General features: G+C 37.2%; 1 protein-coding gene across 2 annotated transcripts in view; it reads right to left on the bottom strand.

The window, feature by feature from the left end:
• LOC145462358 (uncharacterized) overlaps positions 1–23049 on the bottom strand; it is a 29644-nt gene extending 6595 nt beyond the window's left edge. Inside the window, exons 1-23 of one of the 2 annotated variants that reach the window (XM_081445853.1) lie at positions 22659–23049; positions 22271–22339; positions 19840–19969; positions 18078–18142; positions 17528–17939; positions 17129–17177; positions 14650–14798; positions 14026–14139; positions 13712–13774; positions 12447–12499; positions 11965–12031; positions 11192–11277; positions 10980–11066; positions 9686–9770; positions 9060–9150; positions 8429–8516; positions 7126–7180; positions 6172–6273; positions 4839–4906; positions 3254–3414; positions 3052–3105; positions 1662–1804; positions 56–1313 (exon numbers count right to left, since the gene is read on the bottom strand). In XM_081445853.1, coding sequence (XP_081301979.1) covers positions 56–1313; positions 1662–1804; positions 3052–3105; positions 3254–3414; positions 4839–4906; positions 6172–6273; positions 7126–7180; positions 8429–8516; positions 9060–9150; positions 9686–9770; positions 10980–11066; positions 11192–11277; positions 11965–12031; positions 12447–12499; positions 13712–13774; positions 14026–14139; positions 14650–14798; positions 17129–17177; positions 17528–17939; positions 18078–18142; positions 19840–19969; positions 22271–22339; positions 22659–22681 — 3472 coding nt within the window. In that variant the 5' untranslated portion in view covers positions 22682–23049. The remainder of the gene's footprint in view (positions 1–55; positions 1314–1661; positions 1805–3051; positions 3106–3253; positions 3415–4838; positions 4907–6171; positions 6274–7125; positions 7181–8428; positions 8517–9059; positions 9151–9685; positions 9771–10979; positions 11067–11191; positions 11278–11964; positions 12032–12446; positions 12500–13711; positions 13775–14025; positions 14140–14649; positions 14799–17128; positions 17178–17527; positions 17940–18077; positions 18143–19839; positions 19970–22270; positions 22340–22658) is intronic. The other variant, XM_081445854.1, reaches the window with a different exon arrangement.
• Between the last annotated feature and the right edge of the window lie 685 nt (positions 23050–23734).

The following is a 23734-nucleotide window of genomic DNA, read 5'->3' as shown; positions in this document are numbered from 1 at the left end:
TGATGAAAATCATTTGGTGTATCACAGAAATACAAGAACGTCTGTCATGTTATACCTTTTCTACCATCATCTGATAAAATGTTCCTGCTGGCTGGCTCACCACGTATATACTTTGGATAGGTATTTGGATACGGCGACTTGATAGGGTGCCCTTTGGATCGTTCACTGATTATTGGTACTTGACTGTGAGGTTGGTCTCTCTGGTCTGTTGAAGTTTGTGGTACCACAGGAACTGGCGAATTACTGGTTGGACGAGCAGGCACACGATTACTAATTACACTGACAGGTGGACCAGAGGAAGCAAAGAATATAGAGCTCGTTGGTGTGTGGCTTGATTCTGATGAGTGCGATGAGTGTCCATAGGAATCTCCTACATGTGACTTGCCAGTGTGAGAAATGCCTGGATGTGAAGATATAGGGTGAGATGAACCTGCCTGTAGAACCCCTTTATTTGAAAGACTACTGCTGGAAGATGACGGATGCAAAGCAGAAGAGTGTGGGGGATCCGCACTATATTCCAGAGGCTTAGGTAAGGCAGGTCCCTGGTAAAGCGGATGCACCTCTGAATGCGGGTGCCCTGGACGGGAGGAAACCAAAAATGAAGGTCTCAGATGGGATGGATCAGACTGTAAAACTCTTGGATCCACAGCTCTTGGATAAACCAACCCAGGAAATATGGTTTCTGGATGGGGTGATCTTGAATGTGGTGTGTCAGGCTTTGTTGATTCGGAAAGCGAAGGTCGGAAATAAACTTGGGCTGGCTGTCCAGTTCCCACATTTGGCGAGGCTCTACCGATCGAGGCGATAACTCCAGGAGTGGGCATGAACAGAGTTGAGCTTGAGCTAGTCAAGGGAAGATGAGGAGAATGAGATGAAACTATTCTGGGAGCAACCAATTGAAGGCTGGGAATAGAAGATGGAGAAGTAGCAGTTGGTGCAGCATCTCCTGGGGGTCCTAGTGAGGTACTTATGGTACCTACAATTACAGACGTGGACTCTCTCCCGCTGGTAGTATCTCCACTGTCAGTGGACGCACTGATTGGTTTGTTGTGTGGATTTGATGAATGGGAACTGTAACTGTCTGATGTTTGGGGTCGTACGCTTTTCTTTGGAGCAGGTTCACGCTTCTGTGTTACATTGGGATTGTCTCTTTGAAGTTCCTGTGGTTGCCGCTGTGGTTGCGGTTGTAATTGCTGCTGCTGTTGTTGTTGTTGTTGATGGCGGTGTTGTTGGTGTTGTTGCTGCTGCTGCTGCTGCTGCTGCTGCTGCTGCTGTGGTTGTCTTTGTTGCTGTTGCTGCTGTGCTCGTTGCATCTACAACAAGCAACAGATATACAAAGTAAAACATCACGGGTTGTCAAGTGCATCAATATACGTTAAATTTATCGCCCATGACTTCGACATACAACACTCTAGAACTACTACACTGCCTTACTTTGCAACAAAATGCACGCCAATATAAATTGGCATAAATGTGTTTATTCACCTGTCCATACACACTCAGCATTATAGTCAAGAACATTTGCTCACAGATATCAAGACAATGGCGTATTATTTTCATGACCTGTATGCATCGCTTTGTACTGCAGATTTTGAAGAGAAATTTTATTTAAACTAATCAGTATTTAAAATGTTAGGTTCAATTAGTAGGAAGCCACTCACCTTTGTGGCCTCATGTTCCGCAACAAGTGCCTCCAGGTGTAGTTTTTTCTTGTAATTGAAGTAGAAGTTCTTACACTGAGCACCAGTCTTGGTCACGACCCTTCGAGCAATTGCTTCCCAATCACGACCACAGTCTCTCAGCCCTGTGAAAAAAGTGGATTTTTCAGTAAAACATTTAACACCCGTTACCATTTCCTCCTGAGCAACATGATCTAACGTTTCCAGGTTTTAATAATAATAATAATAATAATAATAATAATAATAATAATAATAATAATAATAATCCAACACGTTTAATATACAAAATAATATAGAGAAGATAACTCGTTGAAAAGAACGTCAAAAATTTAAAATTAAAAGTAACAATTTACATCATCGAATATCTTGTTTTGATGTTAAGTTTGTTTCAAAATTATTGTTCGTGGTTCCTTAGATCGGCGGAAATCCAGGATAAAAGAATAACAATAATAACAACAATAATAATAGCAATAATAATAATAATAATAATAATAATAACTAATATTAATTGGACCGAGTGGACTACAATTGCGCGAGTGATTTCAAAATCGGACGAGCGCGAAGCGCAAGGCCGATTTGAAATTACGAGCACGATTACTCCCTGAATTGTATGACACGAGGTCCAATTACTAATTAATCGTATCTATAACAAATTTGGGAATTGAAAACGTCTTTTGAGAACTTCTTTTAAACGAAAACGTCTGTAGCACTTTTCATAAGTTTTGAAAACTGTGCGAAACATTGCAAAGGAAGCCATTAAAGCGCGCGTAATTCACGTGTGAATCACGTGGGTATCCAATTACAAAAAATTAAAATTGGATACCTGTAATTGGACACCCACGTGATTGCGTACCGATTACGTGACAAATAGGCGCAAATAGACAAATAGACGGAGAACCAATCACGATCGAGAATTTTGTTATAGATACGATTATAGTAATAAGAGTAAGAGTAATAATAATAATAATAATAATAATAACAATAATAATAATAATAACATATTTAACCAGCAAATGCTGTTATCAAAGGGTGCCCTGAGCAACTAAAAATAGAAATGAAATAATAAAAATTTTAAAAAGATTAGAACATATGTAGTAAAAGATAAAAACTATATACAATAATTATGTAGTGAAAGATAAAAGCTATATACCATTATGAAAAATACTAAGAGCTCTCACCAAAAAAGTCCTTAAGCATTGTTTTAAAAGCAGACTATCTTTCACTTTGTACATAATGGTTGGCTAAAACATTTGACAACTGCCTTAATATAGTAATTAATTTGATCACAAAAGAACAAGAATTTCAAGAGCACAAATTCTATTTTCAAAGAAAATATCACCCATAGGGACGTAAAAACCTACAACGAGCTTACCTTGGAGAGCAATTTCAATCTCTTTCTCACTCCAACGGGATGTCTCAATGTGATCTAAACCCGACCAGAAAAATTCAAGGGTGGTCAAATTAATGTAAAAAGTTGTTTCTTATAAATCGTTTTCAAACTTGGCCAGTGCTGGACAAGATCCATACTCCATGAAGTTTCGAGCAAACAAGGTAGCAATATTTCATTAACACACCTGGTCTGCCTGTGTGCCTGACCGATGGAGTAGGCGTGGTTACTTGAGCGGTGGTTACTGAAGGTGGTGCATGTTCGTCATTTTCGTCGCTCTCTTCTGCTGAGTCAGTCGTTTCCTCTAGGTCCTCCTCTCCCTCAGATCCACCACGTTCACCTTTAGCACTAAAACAGCAAACATCATTGATCAATCACCTTTGTTTTGAACACACGATATAAAACATTCATGACGCTAAGACCCCAAAAATTACAGCTTTGTTGATGGTGTTAACTTGCGTCGATTTTTGACAATAGACCAATTTCGATATATTAAAATTCAGCCTAACACAATAGACCTCAGCACGAGGCTCTGGTGAATAAACCCCACAAACTCTGTAGTTATTCCCCAAAGCCTCGAGCTGAGGTCTATTGTTTTAGGCGAAATTTTAATATATCGAAATTGGTCTTTTGTTCTCACATTTCCTTTCAGTTCATTATTTCTTTGAAACGATAAATCAAAATCTTGAAGACCTTGATATTTCAAATTTGCTAAGCCATTTTAGCAAATTGTTGCTCGGGGTTTTAGTGTTGTAACACACACTCTGTATCTTATGTTTCATGGCCACATGTTATGTCTGCCTCACAACTAGAGACTGCATAGTGGGTTCAACGGTTGTCTTATCAAATCAATAAAAGGTTGAATACGCTGTAGACAAACTTTAAGTTTGTCAGAAGCTGTAACATTTCATGCTTTGCGACCAGAAATACTCTTTTTTTAATTAAATACCTGGCGGAAGGACAAACATTGTTCGTTACCTCTTTCACACCCAAAATCTTGCAGGCAAATTCACAGCAGGATGCACAAAATAAGGCCCTGTCTACATAAATACTTTTCTTTTGAAACGCATATTGTTTGATATGTTTTCCCCTGCCGTCCACACTACTGCCCGTTCACACTAACACGTTTTTAATTTTAAAACCCATACTCTCCGATGCGTTTTCACCCACTGTCCCCACTTAAACGATCAAAAACTTTCGTCGTTTTCTTCGTAAACGCATGCATTTGAAAGCGCTCTCCAGAGTAGAGGCATTTGAAAACGGAGTAATATCGTATTATGAGCAGCGAAAACGGAGGCTTTCGAAAAAGGTGATGTCATTGACGTAATGTGCGCATGTGTAAATGACAGCTGTGATGTTTTCAAGCGTTCAAGTGTGGACAGGAAAAACTCTTGCGAAAACTATAGTCTGGACAGGGAGCGGTTTCGGCGAAAGCGCGTCATCGAAAACCCTTCGTTTCGAGAACGCAATTATGTGGACGGGACCTAAAACGATAACAAAATTCATCAAAAACACATACACTTGACAACGCTGTCCAAGGTGAAGACATCTGAAAACGGAGTTCAATCGTATTGCTGTTGACAGAACGTAGGTTTTCCAAAACGCCGACTTCACGTCACAGGCGCAAATGAAGGCTGCGGTGTTTTTTCATAGCGTATCAGTGTTTTCCAGCGTTTTAGTGAGCTCGGATAAATGTTGCGAAAATGGCAACGTGGACGCAAAGTTTCAATTCACATTACCGTTCATGGGGCCTAACACAAAAAGACATTTACCTGCTCTCTGAAGCACTCGCCCTTGCCTTGTTTGTAGGTGCACACTCGCGACTGGATCCAAACTGCGACTTAAAACAAAGGAAGGGAATTGAAACAACGAAACAAGAGTATGAAAATGTAACCTCCGTAATAACTGATTCACAGCTGGTAGCATATTACGCTGATAGCCAGAAGCATTTGTGGAAAACGAAAATAAAAATGAAAGGAAAAGAAACAAGGCGCATATATACCATGCATATTTTCTTTACTTCGCAATTCCGAATTTAAATTACTGACAGGAGTAAACTCGTATGATCTTGCTGTGCTAGAATTGTAAGTAGTGCAAGTAATCTAATTATGTTGTATTGTAAGCAGTGTAAGTATTGGTATTGTTAGTAGCGTGAGTATGCGTATTGTATAGAGTAAGTGTTAGTATCGTAAGTGGCGTAAGTAATAAGCTTTTGTAAGTAGTGTTAGTAACTACATTAATATTGTATTGTAAGTAGGGTAAGTAGCAATCCACCGTAGGAAAAACGATGGCGGATGTACATTTTACCACAACGCCTTGCGAACCTAACACAGCCTAAAAGGCACAAAGAAAACCAAATTTTTACAATATATGTCCCTGTAGTAAGGACATTAAGTAGCCTAGGTTTGAAGCTTGTAAAACGTTTCTGTGCGTTTTTATGGACGTTGTTAAGGTTTTCGTGTGCTAAGATCTATGGGTAAATGTACCAGTCGCCATCTTTTTTACTACGGAGGATTAATTAATTGAAAAAAAAAAAGCATTTGTGGGTTTTCAGCAGAAGCCGCTCGCAGCAGACGATGCAAATTCTATCCACACCACCTTAAGCGTTAAGAGGTTTTTCCTACGAGTGTTTTCGTGTACCTCTGGGACTTGTCTGTAGCTCGGGGGAATCCCATATAAAAAGGACGGGGGTGCTCGTCGGAAATTTTGAAAAGAACCCCTAAGAGGTACCAAGGTCCTGTTTTGTGGGCGTGGCTTGAAATTTTTACACCCCTAAGAGGTACCAATTCTAAAACAACACATTAACTGGCACTAATAATCATAGTTTCCAATAGCGATAAAGACGATTGCTTCGAATACCTTCCATTCGTAGAGTGGATTGTCAACTATCTCCTGTAACATTCTTTTCTGCTCAATATCCCAGAAGGTACCGCGAAGGCTCCCGCTGTGAAACTTTTAAGGCTGAACACCCTAAGACGTACCAAAACCGTTTTTTCAACCCCTGAAAGGTACAACGGACCCCTGTCCTTTTTATATGGAAGCCCCCCCTGGGTTTGTAGCCATATCTTAATAAATCTAGGTGGTGTATGAAGTATAAGCACGTACTTGATCTCTTCGCCTTTTCTTGAGGTTGTGTCTCCGTGACAGCTGTTTGTAATGTTCCTTCTTTTTTGTCTGATAGTAAAACAGGATACAGTCCGACACACTCTGCAAAACAACACGAGGTAGGTCAAACCTCCTCCACAACAATCAATGTAACCACGGAGTCTTCACTTAGTTGTATTAATTTTCTTTGTTTTTCATTTCTCGGTTATTTCGTGCATACAGTTGAAGAAGAAAGACGAGTCAACTAGCCTTGGGTAACAAAGAAATCCTCTAAGTAGATCGTAAAGCAGTGATTGAGCTGAGTCAAATTCTACATATCTAAGTGAATGCACTCTTCTACTAGCGGTTCACTGAAACAAAACACAAACAAACTAAGCATGCAGATCAGGAAACAAAACGAAATGTAAATAAAGCCAGCAAAAATAAGCGAAAAATGCCGAAACTTGCGAGATTTGTGTGGCGACTTTGACGACTACAACACGCTGACAAAGACAGTTGAAAAATTAACTGCAGAACCATACCTGAGAATGGAAACAATAGCTTAAAAATCTTCACCAAAATATGAAACGCCACGTATGCAAATGTAACTGGCGAAACTAATTACAGTAACAAATACAGTGAAAAAATCTTCTTATACAGCTTTTAAGATCACTAGGAAAACCTATAACATCTTAAAATGGTACCCTCTCGGGTTTCTGCTTCACTTATTATCTCTTTCTACACATTCATTTCAATAATACTGCAATTTACTTCAATTACAAAACTTTAATTCAAAATTACATACAAATAAGCACACTCAGGCTTGCATTACGCACGTGCAGATCTGATCACAGCAACTTAATGTAAAGAAAAGAGAGACTTCCATAACCAACCTGTTCTCATTTTTGAACTTTAAAGTTTAACACTGGTCTGTACACAATTACGTACATTGTACTTTCCTCACAATTTACTTACTTTTCCAGGTAAAAACGAGGCGATCAAGTCGAAATCCTTCGGGTTTTGAATAAACCTATAAAAATGTCCAAGATAAGTCTTTTAACAACGGACTTGTAAGAATGTACAGGATGTTTCTATGCTGAGGGAAAAACCATAAAGGTTTGATTAATTTGATATGGAGCAAAGATTGTACAGAATGAAGTTCTACAAATCATTACCAAACACATGACAGGAAATTACGTTTAAGGTGGCTTACTACAGTTTTTCCGAGACTCAGTAGCGCGCGCTACGATTGTCTGCCAGACACCAGTCTTATTCGTACGTGCGAATATAATGCAAGTAACCTTAGGAAGAAACGAAAACAACTTTGACAATCAATCAATCAATCAATCTTTATTTAAAACACTTGAATCGTGTTAAACCACTTTGGTGAGTACGTAGCGATAGTTTCAAACTGCTTTCTAACATGTGTTTAAGCCTTGGACCAATAACATACAACAGAAAAGGTTGATAAACAACCAATAAAAGAGTTGTGATTTACTCTTGCTTTTTCGCACACGAATACGTGTGTCACATACGGCGTCGCATGAGCGCGCGCTGAAATAAAAGGCATGCGCAGTTCAATTCCCGCGCAAGGTTGTAAAAGCCAGTCTGTGATCCAATGTTGATAAAACCTACTGTACAACCCATGATGAAATTTCCACAGTTGATTTGTAGGGGTGAATCGTGTTCAGAGCCAAAATTTGAAAAAAATCTGTAAGTCAGATTTTGAGCTACATTTGAAATGGGCAAAATTTCACATTTTGAAAATGGGCAAAATTTCTCCGGGCAAAATGTCACATTTTCTTAGTTTGCGACTTTTCATGATGTTTAATCACAGCCAATTTCTAATTCCCGAAATTTTGAGGTGGGGTCATACGGGTAGATTTTGAGAAAAACGTCATTAAACCTTCTTGCGCCCAGTCTCTCCTTTGGCACCCGGTCATTCACTTTCAACATATATTTAGGTTTAAATTGTTCAAATCTCACCTATAATGGTAAATAACTTGAGCAAACAGTAAATCAAGAAAGGAAAAACAATTTGGAACATTTTTCAAAAGAAGTTGCACTCTTACACTCCATCAAAACTGTAGTAAGCCACCGTAAGTTGCATGAATTGAGTTTCGCGGAAACCAACTGTTCTTGTGGTAAAAGTAATCAATAAATAATCATTACATCATACTCGTTACAGTTTGACAGCTAATGGCTAAATAAAGGTTTTTTTCTGTACAGTAAACATTATGACTCTAGCAGATGCTTCGTTTGAACACATTCATCTTACTTGTCCTTAAAAATGCGCCTCTCTTTCTCTGTCCAGATATTTTTGTGCTTCCTTTCATTAAGAGTTGCCAGTGGATCTCGTATCAACCCTTAATTAACAAAAAACAATAAACACGTTCATCTTATCACATCTCTTTTGACAGTTGCTGAAAATGTTGTTGTTTTTAACATTCACTTGTTGTTGTTGTTTTTTTTTTTTTATCTGCCCATCCGTGGACTAAACCCCCCCCCCCCCCCCAAACCTCTCAGCAACCACTTCCAAAAAAGTCAAGAAAATGAATCTACAACTACTTCAAATGATTTCAGTATGTAATTGCACTATATAGACTGTTTACAACTCTCTTTATTGAACAATGGTATATGAATAATGAATATACAACGTTTATAGCCATTTCATGGTCTTCGGTGAGACAGAATTTTTTTGAGTTGATAAAATATATTGCTTTTGTCATCCGAGGTTATAAGCAGCGGCCATCCTGCCTGTTTAATTTCTACATTCCTTACCTGACGTTCAGAGCATTCAAGGTTTGTGAATGATGAGAAATCTCCAATTAGTTTTTTCCTAAGCTCACCACCGGTGATTTTTATAAGTTGATAAATCTTGAGGCAGGCAGTCAAGTTTAATACTTTACCATTTCTGTTGATGAACTTCACTCTCCTTTCTTCTTTGTCCAGCATAGGCGGAGGCTCAACAGCTAAAGTGCGCATGTGTCGTTCATTGGCCTAATAAAATAAATACAATATAAAAAATCCAGACATCCGACATTCAAGTACTTGCACTCTGCAGCTAACTTGAATAATTATTGTTCTCGTTTAACCTCCAGTGAGTTGGAATTCACAACTTTAATGTGCTTAGATATATACTTTTTCTATCACATGTAATATTATATATTTTTCCCCAAACCATAATAAAATAATATGACCTTTTACTTCATGTTACATAATATGCACATTCACTGTATACGTATGTGTAAGTTACATTCAAGATTTTCAAAACTTGACAGTTTTCAAGGACAAATATGTCCTCTGATACTCATTAACATTTTAGATCTCACTTTTTCATATGCACCAAACTATCTCAGTCTATACTCCTAAAATCTAAAGAATATTAAATGACTTAATCTCCGAAATGAGGCCTTGTGTTACACCAGACCCAAAGAGAGAGGTGTAGGTGAACCTCAGACAATAAACATTATTTATTTAACATTACTTTTAAAACCAAATTTATGTTTTTCAAGTGCTAGACTACTGTCCTTACCTCTTGTTCATTTAGGTTGTCAACAATTTCATTGAATTCAGCTTCGCTTCGAGCCACAATCCCCCAGTTACTTCTTGATCCCATTCTGAGAACATTTAACAGCACAAGGTTCTTGTTAAATAGCAATAAACCATTTTACATACAAAATGCTGGTACATTTCAATATTTCACTGGGAAAGGCGAAGTCTGCCATGAAACATTCAGCAGCTTGTAAACCACCAAATCAGCATATAAATGGAAAAGAAGAATAGCCTTTGAATAGGCGTACTCGGCAAGCCAAGCCGATTGTGGATATTTGACATATATACACACATATTATTAAAACTAAATGCATAATTCATCTGCCTGTTTGTTTTACTAGAATATGGGAAAAAAACTCTTCGAAGCAGAGGAAAGTCCTGAGCATCTGAAAAAGCTGCCAGGTCAGATAACAGTGATTAAATTTGCTGGTAATTCCACGGCAATCCCCTTATGTGCCAGAAGAGGGCAGCGACAAAATTTTCTTGCGATTTGTGCTTGCATTCAAATTTGGGAACGCAAAGACCATACAAAGTCGCCTAGTACATCACTTAAGAGACGAATACAGTCAACAAAAGCATAGATATCTGTGTGAGACATTGCAAGACGCAAGGGATAAAAAACAGAAGCGAAATACGAGCCTGTGATGAGATTGTTACTGCTCAACTCAGTAGTTGATTGGCTTATCACAGTTTGCAAATCATTTACTTGCTTTTAAAAATCATGATTTTGTGAATAACTTGTCTGAGTTTTAAGTTTTTAAAATAATTTTTACGAAAATTTAGATTAAGTAGGAGTCTTAAATTTAGCATGAAAATATTATTTTGGACAAAATCGACCCTTGAAGGTCTACAGGCTAACCAAGTTAGGCCCAGTCCTTCACAGGATGGATAACAATATCCACAGGACTACCCAGAAGGATGGCGTACCAAGCTCTGTTAACAGTTATCTACTGGATAATGATTTATCCAGTGAACAGTGTTATTCATCCATTGAACAACCACAACCGTCAAACAGAGTTCTATTGCAGTTAAAAATAGTACCTCAATGTTTTAAATTGAGCTTGATATCTTAACTCAAACTCATGAAATGGACAGACCTATTCACTCATTCTCTAATAGTCCAATAGTCCAATATCGTTTAACAAAGGCAACAAAAATCATTGTTCCAACATTAACCAGTCTTCATCACTACAATAACTGCTTTGTCAGCAGCTTCATATTTACCAGTCCATAAACATGAATAGAGTCAAGATATCTACTATACTTAACCTCACCTAGTAAATCTTTCTGTTTGTTCTCGCTGCTTCCTTATCTCAGGGAAAACTTTTTCATAGAATTCACGCAGCTTAGCTTCCTTTTGCCTATGTCAAACAACAAAAAAAACCTTTTATTTTACAATCTGTATTTTTAGCAGTTATAAAACCTTATGAAATATTATTATTGACAGACAAAACCAGGATTTCAAAAAGTAATGCAGCATACTAACTTTCGTTTTGGATTGTTTTCACTTCTCTCAATTTTCTTGAGCCAGGCTTGCTTCAATGTCTTGTACTCTTTACACAATTGACGATTCTGAAAGAATGAAACATGAGCTCTCAACTATCTTGAATTCTCAGGGTAAAAAAAAGGTTAGAAAAACCAGGGATTGAAAATAATTGAGTCAGCCTTGAGTATGAAAACAAAAATAATTAAAAGAAACAAGAAAAAAATTACAATTACATAAAACATGGTGGAATGTAAATTTTTTATTGACCAAGTGCCAGAAGAGAGAACACCAGAGAATGAAGTTAGATTAGGATAACAATTGAAGAAAAGGTCACATGTTACTGTTAGTGGTGTTCCAGCTGTATTCTGAAATACTCTGATGTTTGTCTTTCAACTTGAGGCCAACGGTAGCAAAATTCGCTTTGAGTAAATGATTGAAAAAAGGACAAATCAAGGGAAATGGGTTTCAGATCTACATGTAAATAATATGTATTTTAAAATAATCACTAGGCATTCAGCTAAAAATTTTGTTCTTCCAACATCAAGACTTAAGCAATGCCAAGCAAACCTGTGGCATAGAAAAGAGACTAAGAGACTACAGTGTGAATGGCAATAAAACTAGTCATTGTCTATCAAAACTGGGTTACTGTGTGTTGTGTGACCAAATTTTCAGAACTAACAACAAAAGATCTAGATTATCTTTGGCAATACATGACAATACTGTAAGGAGATAATAATATTTAATTAACTTTCATCTGAAAGGTAGTCCTGTACCTTGAGTTCTTTGGCCTGCTTTCTCAACTGAAAATACTTCACCAATTTAGCTTTCACAACTGGGCCTCTGAAACAAGGAAAGTTACAATCTGTGTGTTAACATGAATCCACAAGACACAATTCCAGTAATAATGGTTGTCCTTCAGACAAGTCTTGTCAAAAATTCACTTGTCCAAATCAAATTTCTGATAATGTTGGGCTGCACAACGAGACAAATGTTTTGGTGTACCCTGCCAACGAACTGGTGAATGAGAAAGTTATTAAACCTTATCATTACTTTTCAAGGTATGTGGACATCTGAAAGAATAAATACTGTAACCAACAAAACAACAATATTTCCACGAGGAGTGACATATATCAGGTACAGTGCATGCTACTGATGACAATACGGATTTTTTTAAGATAAAGCAATCCGCCTGACTTCAATAGCCTGCATAATAGTTGCAATGTTCAAGACCACACTTAAATTTTGACTTTCTCACCTTCGAAGGTTCTCATGATAACAAGGAAGATCAGATGGCTGATTGTACAAAGGCTATGATACCAAAAAAAATACATGTACATGTAAACAGGCACTGATTAGATACAGTTCTAAGGTATTGAAATACATGTAGTGCTAGAAATAAAAGAAGCAGAAGCATATCAAAATGCAAGTTGTTAGCAGGATGAGGAACTGAGCACTGGAAAAAATTAATATCTGTAAAGTGAAGCAATGGGAAATCACATGTCATTGAATGAACTACAGACAACAACAGCAACACACACTTTTTACCAAAACAGAAAAACTCTTAGTTACAAAAAAGATAATTGAAACAGAAAATTAGGTAAATTCACCCAGAATAACTTAGGAGCTGAACAAGCTGAGTGAAATTAAATAGTACATGTATTTATATAAAAATGTTGGTTGGCAGTAAAGCCTGGTACACTTTTTTTTTTTTCAAAAAAAAATACTTATTGACGAGCTTCATGGTGCAAAGCCATGCTAAGTGATGATTTTGTGTGAAAATGTTTTTTGCTCAAAAGTGCCTGAATATCTGCATGTGGTCATTAATGTAACAGAAATGGTCCTGTATTTTTGTCGCTGGTTTTTGCTGAACGTTTTCGAGATATAATGCATACAAAAAAAAAACATGGCTAGAAATCAACATCTTTGAGCTCAGGCATTCTCCTGAAATCAACATTTCGCTGTTTACCAAGTAAAATCAACATCTCTGCGGTCAAGCATTCTCATGAAATCAATATGTTAGTGTTTTTGAAGTGAAATCAACATCTCTGAGCTTAGGCATTCTTGTGAAATCAGCATTTCACTGTATTTCAAGTGAAATCAACATCTTTGCGGTCACACATTGACATGATTTCTGATCACTATGTGAAGAAAAATCTTTAACGTCTTAACAAAATGAAGACCACATGCAAAAATTCAGGCACTTTTGAGAAAAAAAATTTTCACATAAAATCCTCACTTAGCATGGTTTTGCACCAAGCTGTTCAATTATTATTTGAGAGAAAGTACCATCCTTATTTTTTTCCTGCCTCTTGTTGAAAAATTAGCAATCAATTTCACTGGTAGTCCTCAGTCGATTATTGCCATTTTATCTCACTTCCGATTGGTAGCAGTACAGTACACATTCCAAAGTTATCATACTCAATTAGAACTTAAAGTTAAAGAGGTTTCACTGTAAACCTGTTGTCAATTCATCTGAAACTTTGAGCTCTAAAACAACATTACATTTGTCTGAATACACACCTTTCCTCCAGGAAGTGGCACACTAAGCTTTGCCAACCTTGCTGCAGCAGTTTCAGCTTTTTTCTACACACAAGATGGTAAATTTTAGCAAGGTTAGCTTGCCAATGCAGCAAATGTTTGTTGCAGTTTAATTTTTAAGCTTCTAAAACCAGTTAGATCAGACATTTATTTTTCTTTGTTTTGGATTATGGTAATGAATCAAAGTAGCTTAACATTTTTAAATTTATAAAATAAAATTTAAAATAAATATAAATGATAGCATAAATATGCATACAAGTATCATGCTATACATTTTGCTTTGCATAGCAGCACACCTTGTTCTCCTTGTAGATCATCTGTACAACACTTTTTGGTTTTGGTTCAGGGAGAGGTGCTTCTTCCTCTGGTGGCTCAATGGGCTGTTTAGATGCCTCCTCCTCAAGTTGTTTCTAATACAAAAATTACATAAAATATGACTTCAATTGCTGAAAAATTAAAAGCAGTGGGAGGTGAGACCAGTCAAGTGGCCCATCAGGCCTGTACTTATCCCGGTTTCAGTAGCATGAAGTGACTAGGAGTATTTGTACTCCTCCATGGATGGGATGCTAGGTCTATTGCAGGGTTACCCCTTAGCATGAAATTTGCCGGTACCCATTTCTACACGCATCCTGCCATCAATTTTAAATCTGTCCCTCATGCCACTTGTCAAAAAGAGCAAATCCTGCTCCAGCCTAAATGTTTTTATCCTGCATCCCACCATTAAAAGTCCTGTCATCCCATATCCCACCTAGATTTTTACTCTCATTCCCCATCCCACCAAACCTACATTGGCTCCTCTCTAATAGCGCATTGTGTGCAGGAGACCAATAATCATGAATTGCCTGTAAAAGGTAGATTTACCCAGTGGCAACCATGGCAGAATGTGCTATTGCTTAATAACAACCACTATTGAGTCTAACCTGTTTTTTCTTGAGGTTGTTAATTTGTTGTTCAACCTGTGTGATTTCTCTATCCACTTTCTCCATGCTCTGGAGTAGTTCATCTTTAGACATCAAATCAGACAGATCATTTCCAACAGTTTTCTTTTCTCCACCATTTGCTTCAGAAGCTGGTTAAAAATTATTTCAATTAATGCTTAGGAAACAAACAGTTCCATCTGACCATCAATATTTCCTTGTGAAACTACTCATTTTTTATCACTTAGTGCTATCTACCTAGAAAATATTTTCTTGTAATGTTAAGAATTGTAAAAAGTTAATATCTTTTTAACTTATTTCCAGGTATACTTTTTATGTAGTGTTGCATTTAAAGCGATGTTACATGAACTGATTTTTTACCCTATATCACATCTGTGGTCTAAGTAAAAAATTACTAGGAGCCCAAAGATTTCAAACCATGAAATCCTGGGTGCCCAGCGCTTAAAGGGACACTGTCACAATATATTTGTTTAAACCTGTTATAAATTCACAAAATGGTCCCTAAATTTAAGTAATAAGAACTTAATTAGCTCTAACTAAATGATTAAAAGCAATTTCTTGAAGAAAGTCCACACTGCAGCAACATTTTTTGCAAAATTTCAATGATTTTCCCAGTCCCAGTACCCTTCTCAACGCCTGAGAGCCTTTTTGGTGATAAAAAGTCAGTTAGGCCCAGGTCACATGCTGTACTTCACATGAGCTGAACCCAATTCAACCAATTTGGCTCATAAGAAGTTCAACTGATTTTATTTGGAGTGCCTGAGGCGTTCTTCACACTGGGCCAGCTGTGAGTAACACCCAAAGACCAACTTTGGGTCAAACGCCAATCTTCACATGAGTCGAACCAAACGTATCATCAAAGGTCTAAAGGCGCCATTTTGACTTTACATTGAAAAACCACTGACCAACAAGACCGCTCTTGTTATTTGTTTGGTGTAGCAGTTCAGTTTGAATGAATCAATTCAACTGTAGACTCAAAAAGGCGTACCAAGTCTGGATGTGCCACTAGGTTGGCTTCTTGTTTGTTTATTCTGACCGTGTGAGCAAGAGTCACTGATTCGTCAGTTTGATTGAAACTACTCGTGCATGAAAAACAAAAGTGTCAAGTTACCATTTGAAACTAACAGTAGTGTTCTCATTCAAAACTAGCTGTTGGTAATTTTTTGGGGTTTTGACAGAGAAAACCAGTTCAAATGAGTATCTTGGTATTGATTCCAAGAAAAGTTTTAACAAAAAGACAGTATTACTCCGTAAACAGTGCTACATAACTGAGACTTGCACAAACTGAAAACTTTTGCGCAAACATATATGGTTTCAACTCAATTGTTTTTTTTGTGAACTTCACATAATGCATATGATATCAATGGGAACTGACCTGGCGAATACCATCACAGATGAAAGCCCCCTCACCATAGCAAACGTGTATTTTGCACTAAAAACAATTGTTCCTGTCCTAGAAGTCACCAAGTTGTCAAGTGGCCAACACTTATTTCATCAGAAATTTCAGGTAATGCGAAAAGCAAAGCCTCGATGACGTGTTGGTGAATAAAGATAAGATAAGATAAGAACTTTGTTAACGTGTCTAAATCGCCAAAGACTATGATTCCTTGGCTGATTATCAAATTTTGAAATCTTTCAAAACCCATCTACAAAGTCCTGGGCTTAACTACAGTAAACGCGGCATCGGAAATGTCGGAATAAGGCCAAAGCAAGAATATCTGTTTCTGTTTATTGAAGACAAAGATGGCCCTTCTTAAATCAAGATGAAATCTTCACAAGCATGATTCATCTTTACAGGCAGCAATTTGACTAGTTGTTTATCGTAGCCCCAATCTGATTGGTGTGACATACTCTACATCTCTCACTCACTCACTCACTCATCCATTGACCCGCTCATAACATACCGAAGACCCATTAACTAAGAGGTATTTTTCTTACAAGAAAAATAACTCAAAAAGTAAATTTTTCCAGTCGTCCAAACGCAAAAGTTAGTCACCTGCGGCACCTGGGTGCTTCTAAAGCACAGCCCTGTATATGCTACATTACACAAAACAACTGTTAAACAACTTTGTTGTGGCAACAATCAGCGACGGTGTGTTACACAAGACAATTTTTAAGGCCACACTGTCGGCAACTAATTTGTGCAACAATGTTGCAGGTCTTTCAATCACTTAAAAAGCCTGCAACATGTGGCACAACAAAATGTTCCCATAAAAGTCGCCCTGTGCATCATGTTACACAATATCCTTTTCTTTTGCAAAAGATATTTTTTATGCGACTAAAGCAAATTGTTACAAGGCTGATGCAACAAGGGCCAATTTTTATTGCTGATTTTTAACACAATATTGTTGTGTTAATAAATCAGCATTAAATTTGGCTTGTGTAACATTACCTTTGTAACAATTTGCTTTAGTTACAAAAAAATCTCTTTTGATTAAGAACAAGAGTGGACATTGACTACCTGGAGCGGAGGGAGATATGGCCTCTACAGCAGGACCAGGATAGGAATCCTGTTCACGAAAACAAAATCATTTCTATTAGTGAAATTATTTAAAAGGACTCATCACAAGATGGAAAAACTACATTAATCAATGCATCAGTTTTCAAGAAAAAAAAAAAAGATAATTTATGGATTGTCAAGAACTTCAGGACTTGTCACTGATGAAATTATGGAATGATAACAATTGAAGATATGTCTGGGGACAGATACATATAGCTTGGCATAAAACAGAGACATCTGCTATAATAACTCCTGGGCTATAATCATAAATTACTAAATTATACCGATATTTATTTTAACAAATAGCCTTCAACATGAATACAGATATGTGTTCTCTCACAAGAAAGATGTTTTTTGCACCTTTCTTTGACCACCTCCACTTGGTAACAGTGATATGGGAGCTGGTCTTCCTGTGGCATCTTTTAATTTTTCTTGCAAATTGGTACCAGATTTGGTCATGGACTGAGATGACGCAGACGCAGCAAAATGCATAGAGTGCTGTTTTGAAAATGAAGCTGCTTCACTTGGAGACGTCATTGAAGGTGCTTTGGATGACTGCACCTGTGAAGCGGTAATCAGTAGTGGCTGAGATGTCACAGAAAAAGGAGGTGTAGTTGGCCGGCATGGTGAGAACCTTGGGGAAAGTTTAGAATGAGGTGACGATGGAGCACTGTCAGGGCGGTTTTGCAAAGAGTAGCCACTGCCTTCAGTAGATGTTTGTCGCTTTTTGGGTTGAAGTTCAGATCTTTCATGATCTTTTTTAATTCCATCTCTGAAGATACAAAAACAATGATAAATATTGGCAAATCAAGTAACAACAAAATTGAAATTTGAGACACAAACCATTTGTTAGTCAAGAGTCCTTTTGTTACATATACATCTTAACATGGTTGCTAACAGCATAAAATACCTTTCAATCTTGATGTCTTTTCCACTGATTGAACTAAAGTCATTAAAATCGCCCAGCCCAACTTCCTATAAGGAACAGAGTCAAAGTTAGAGTACATTGTACTTAAATCAAAATATGAAGAAATAAACAACACTAAAGATACAGATCCTAGACATACTATGTACTTATTGACTGAGTGGGAGGGCCGGACGGGAAAATATTTGGCTCGAGGTCCGTGCGTCCTGACCGAGAGACAAATATTTTCCCATCCCGCCCAACCTTACCCAGTCAATAAGCATTTTATCATATGACCACTTAATGGTTGAACCTAAATAGGACGCGATTACATAACATCAGACGGCCGTGCGTGGAAAAACTACAGAAAAGATTCTACCACGGAAACTCATTTCGTTTATTTCTTCGCGTTGAACAAGAAACTCACAATTCATCGAAAAACACGACTCATTTTCTCATATTTGTTTTTCAGTGTAAGTCTACAATTACAATTCATGCCAAAAAACCAACAGAAAGTTGACATAAAGCTGTCAAAGATATGTCAAAACCATCAAAAACTTAACGAGTGACAAAAGTTCGCTTCACGCTTCAGTGAAATTGTTCACAAATCTTCTTCATCTGAAGACTTAAGAAAATGTCGGCGTTGTTTCGAGCTATTTGTCTACCTCTTGGATTCTCTTGAACAAGGAAGAACCAGCAACTGAATATTAATGACACCGATGTTAGCTCCCACAAACAGTACCTGGGTTTGCTGACTTTGCTGGCTTTGCGATGTAGTGGAAATTCAAGCGAGTTTTATTATCTGGATGAACTGTACGGTAATGAACTTGTGTTTGTACTCAGTTTTGTTTCTTCAAACAGCACTGATGTAGAAACTGCAGAGCAATATATCCTACTGAGCACAAGGTATGTTTGTGATTTCTGTTCTCCCAACTCTGGAAACTCGAAGAAAAAATTTATATCATACTTTGTTTTCTTCGCGACTTGCCGGTTTTCTTGCTTTTGCCCTACGATGAATTCTTTGATGCTTTCCACTGAAAGAAGTTTCGCCTCAAGACAATTCATTCGGAAAAGTTGTTTTCTTGACCGCCCGTTTGCTTGTTGTTGGCTTCTGAGAAAGTTGTGAACTTCTTCAGTTGTGAGGACTGTGGACTTTCTTTCTGTTCTTTCAGAATGAGTTGGCGACTGAAGTAGTTCTGCATCAGACAGTTCACCTGGATAGTAAACTTCGCTCTCTCATTTTGAAAAGAAAAAAATTTTGCAGCAACAAAATTGTTTTGTCATTAACTCGCATCGAGCTTCTAGTAAGGCCGTACACATTTCTAGTAGGGCCGTACGTGTTTTTCCAGCCCTATCACTTCGACGCGTACAGCCCTCATACGGGCCCTTTTTTCTTATGGTTTTCCAAGGAAATTGCGCGCGGGGCCGTACGGGTCATATGATAAATGTATCACATTTATATTTTACTTAAAAGCTCTTGCAAGACAAGAGTCTCGTCTAGCAACATGAGAGTCCTATCTCTTGATACAAGGGTTCTGTCTCATGACAGGGTGGTAACTTACTTTTGAAAGGTACTGTAACTGTGCTATATGTGCATGTAATTTTAACTTTCCTTCACCCACTAAAACAAACTTCCTACTACCTAAAGGCTAAGCAAGCTAATTAATAATTATTGCCAGCTAATTGATAGCAAAAGGTCTTTCTTAGCTAGGATGGGTCTTTCTCAGCTGGTGAACTCCAGATGAAACAAGATGGAACGTGACTATACCTGGTGTCGCACATATGGAGGATCATAATAAGCAGGACCATAACTCCCTCCAGGTGGTCCTATGTCATCCTCACTGAGACAACGTTGTCTTTTGTATGGTGGGCCACTATAGTAACCATAGCTTGATGAACTTTGTAAAGGAAATTAATGTATAAAATTAGCAGGCCATACAGTTGCGGAGTCACATGTACTTGACTCATTAAAGAGATTGATGTCTAATTATTGATAACAATGAGACACATTTTTTACATTTAGCTGACAAGCTAAATGTAGGTGGTTAAAATGCTATTAAGGCAGTTAGTGTTAATGAGTAAAAAGTGCACTGGACTAGGACAATGACAGCTATGTACATGTATCAATTACCATATGTAAGTAGTTGACTAAGTTCTGCTTATTATGCATACACCTCACAGGCAAATATTATGCAGATTTCTCAAAAATCACAAGTGATGGCTAAAATCACTATCTATTCATTCAAGCTATGCTGATATATTTTATTCTTAGTGACCAAAAACCTGTGTTCTTTTCTATGTAAAGTTTGCAACATGACTCAAAGACACGATTCACTTGTCAATGATTTAACATAACATGCAAAACAAAATTGGACACATGAGAGTGCATGGGAGTCACTAGTACCTAAAATGAACCTCTAAGGACATAGCATTTCCAATAAACTTATTTTAACTCATTTCATATGGCAGGATTTAAAACTCTGTGGAGAACCATTTCTATTTGAAAAACGTGCATTTATTAACAGAAATAGTAATATTTGAATTGTGAGTCAATATGTAAGATTTACTGCAGTGATCTGTTTGATTACATCATGTTATGTCATTATTTGATGTGTGTAAGTCTACACTGTAATTACCCTTGATCTATAAGCTGTTGCTTTACTAACTACATGACTATGACTCTGAAATGGAGCTGAAATATTGTAAAAACCTTTCTGCATGGTAACAAACCAAAACTTGGTTTCCAGTGATGTTAACAATCCTCAGACTTGTCTTGTTTATGTCATATTCAAAACTGTCGGATGATGCTGGATTTTATTACTTATAGTGAATAATAGTTCTTTCTCACAGGAGTACTAAATTTGTGCAAAATTATATCAATTTATATAAGTTTGTAGAAAACAATGCTCAAATTTCATTGTTTGCTTGAAAACAATTCTCATTTCGAGCAACTGTGAATGTCCTGACAGTAGTGATATTAGCATAGGCCACAAGCAAATGTTTACACAGCTGCTAACAAATTTTCAGAGCTTTTATAAATTTATGCTTCTATAAAATTAATATAGATCAAATCACAAAGGGATGAACCAATGAAGAGTTTTCTATTTTCTTTAAAACATATTTCCATGCTGCTATTTTACAGATACATCTTTCAGAAAATCAGACAACACTGTATAGCATGATCCAGATGTAGGTTGTTTTCTGAATGCGTGTTTACTGTCATTCTCTGGTTATAAAAGACAATCCATTTTTGCATGTTTTATAAAGGCATAAAATTTGTTCCAAAAATCCACTCTTGTCCAGACACAGTTGTACATGTTAAAGACATTCCTATGAAACAAAAGAGTAGTACTTTCCACACAATAAAAGCAACAAGTAGTTAGAATGCAATGCTACAGAAAGTGAAAATGTGATTCTTTCAGTGATTCCCTAATTGACATTATTTCAAAGTACTTTGATATACTTTTAAGGTAACTGATCAAAAAATTGATAAATAGCACAACATGGAAAAGTGAACCAGTATTTATCATCACCATAATCATCAGCCATGTCTCCTTTATTGGATTACTGGGCTGCTCCAGCATTTAGTCTAAAACAGTTATAATAATATTGAAGAATTCACTTAAATGTGATTCAGACAAAGATGCACACTTAACATGTCAAATAACAAAAACAAAAACAAAATAAAACCACAAAGAAACGTAGAATTACATCTGTATTCAATTATATGGAAACATAATTATATTCTTGCTAATATTATTCTCCTATTTATAATACAGTCATTATTTTGTGTTTTCTGTTCTTATTTTTGGGAAAACACTGCAGGTAGAAACACCTTCCATGAAAGAAAGAGCCTACACACTGTTGCTAGCTTAAAACAAATTCAGTAGCGGCATTAAAAATGAAGTCAACCTTCTCATACCATTATGTAAATGTACGCTTTGAATGCTAAATGCTTTAAAAATTCTATTACATAATAAACTGATCAAAAGCAGACAACAAACACTTGAGGCAAAATGCAATTTTGCTAAAAGCCTAAAACTAGGATATCCAAGCCAGAAAATGGATCTGCCATTTGAGCAGTTGTTTAGGATACAAACAAGGTATAGCTTAGAACCGACTCAACTGACTGCCAATAACTTATACTTTAAAGAATTTAATTTGAACATGCACTACTTCAAGATCGCAGTGGATGTTACCCAGAGAATTCTCCATATCTTGCAATTGGTGGATATCCTCTGAATGATCTCTCACCAGTGGGATTGAATCTTTAACACAACAACAAAAGATATTTGAATAACAGCAGAAGTACAGGTTGAACGCACTTGAACTTAACATCAGCTGGGAGTTTTGTTTACAGCTCAGCTGGTTTGCCATACTACGTTCCAACCTTATACAGTTGATTAGTCTAAAACATTAATAATATAATATGACCATAAACGTTACATTCAACGGTTCCTGATACGAATATATCGCAGCAGACATGTTTAAAATTGATTCAAGGCTAAATGTGAGTTAAAATACCCCGTAACCTAAATGCATATAACCGTGTATAAGAGAAATTAAAGGAGATAAACTACAACTCACCGATGAGGTGGACCCTTAGACATGATCTAAAGTCCTTTTTGTATCAAGAAATGATCGTTCTTTGCACAGTATTCGCATTGTTGTTTGCTAGGTTCTCTAGCACTCCGCTTTAACAAAGCCGCCATTTTGAGAACCAACAATGCGAAGGGCTTGGTACGGCGATGACGTCATCGCTCCTGCTGTCGTGAGAAGCCCAATATGACTCGAAATTACAAGCACTTCTTGATACAAGCATTAAATATCTGGCACATTGTTAGTGCCAAGTTGGATATCCACTGGTTTCCATGGAAACCTCCATGTATTAAATTCGTGTGGTAACAAATTTAGAATAATAACAAAACGATTTCAAATTTCTACCGAATAAGTCTTTATTTTGACGGCAGCAATGACCCCCATTTTTTTTTTTTTTCATATATTCCGGATTGGTATACTTGACACTTTTGGCCAATGTCATCTGGCGGGAAATCCATTGGTGGAATGTTCCTGCACCACGTTACAAGTCTTGACGCGGATGACACGGGCAAATTGATGCACATTAGGTGCATACGTTCGTATGATCCTGACGTGAAGTCCTCGAATCTTGGATGTTCAACACAGAGCTATGTGCGTGCATGTTTATTTTGGAACTCTTTCGAAAACTTGCAAAACTGGATCATTTAAACTTGCTCTGTCCTTAGCTTTTTAAGCAGTTGGACCATTTGCGTCAGCTTAGACGCTGAGACCAATAAAACCAGGTGGTGTATGATGATGATAATGATGCATTTATCAGATTTATATAGCGTATTCTCCATATGAATATGCTTTAATGCACTTTCCAACACTTTGCAGGGGACTTTGCCCAGACTGCATTGAGCGTTGACAAGTTTTGGAAAGAGTTTCTCCCGGGGGGTACTCCCAGAAAAGTTGGGTGGGGGTGTGCGGCCCACTTCCCAAAACCCTTACCCTATGTTTGACCAAAATCTGCGATTTTTCCTACCCTATTTATGACCTGGCCAAAAATTCAATACCCTATTTATGACCGTTGCGGCTGGCGCAGTTACCTTAAACTTAAGTTATGAAGGGCTTTTGGTGACGTT

Source organism: Orbicella franksi, chromosome 12, assembly GCF_964199315.1.
Source record: "Orbicella franksi chromosome 12, jaOrbFran1.1, whole genome shotgun sequence".
Classification (NCBI taxonomy): domain Eukaryota; kingdom Metazoa; phylum Cnidaria; class Anthozoa; order Scleractinia; family Merulinidae; genus Orbicella; species Orbicella franksi.
Note: the sequence above shows the minus strand (reverse complement) of the source record. Positions and strands in the feature narration are given on the sequence as shown.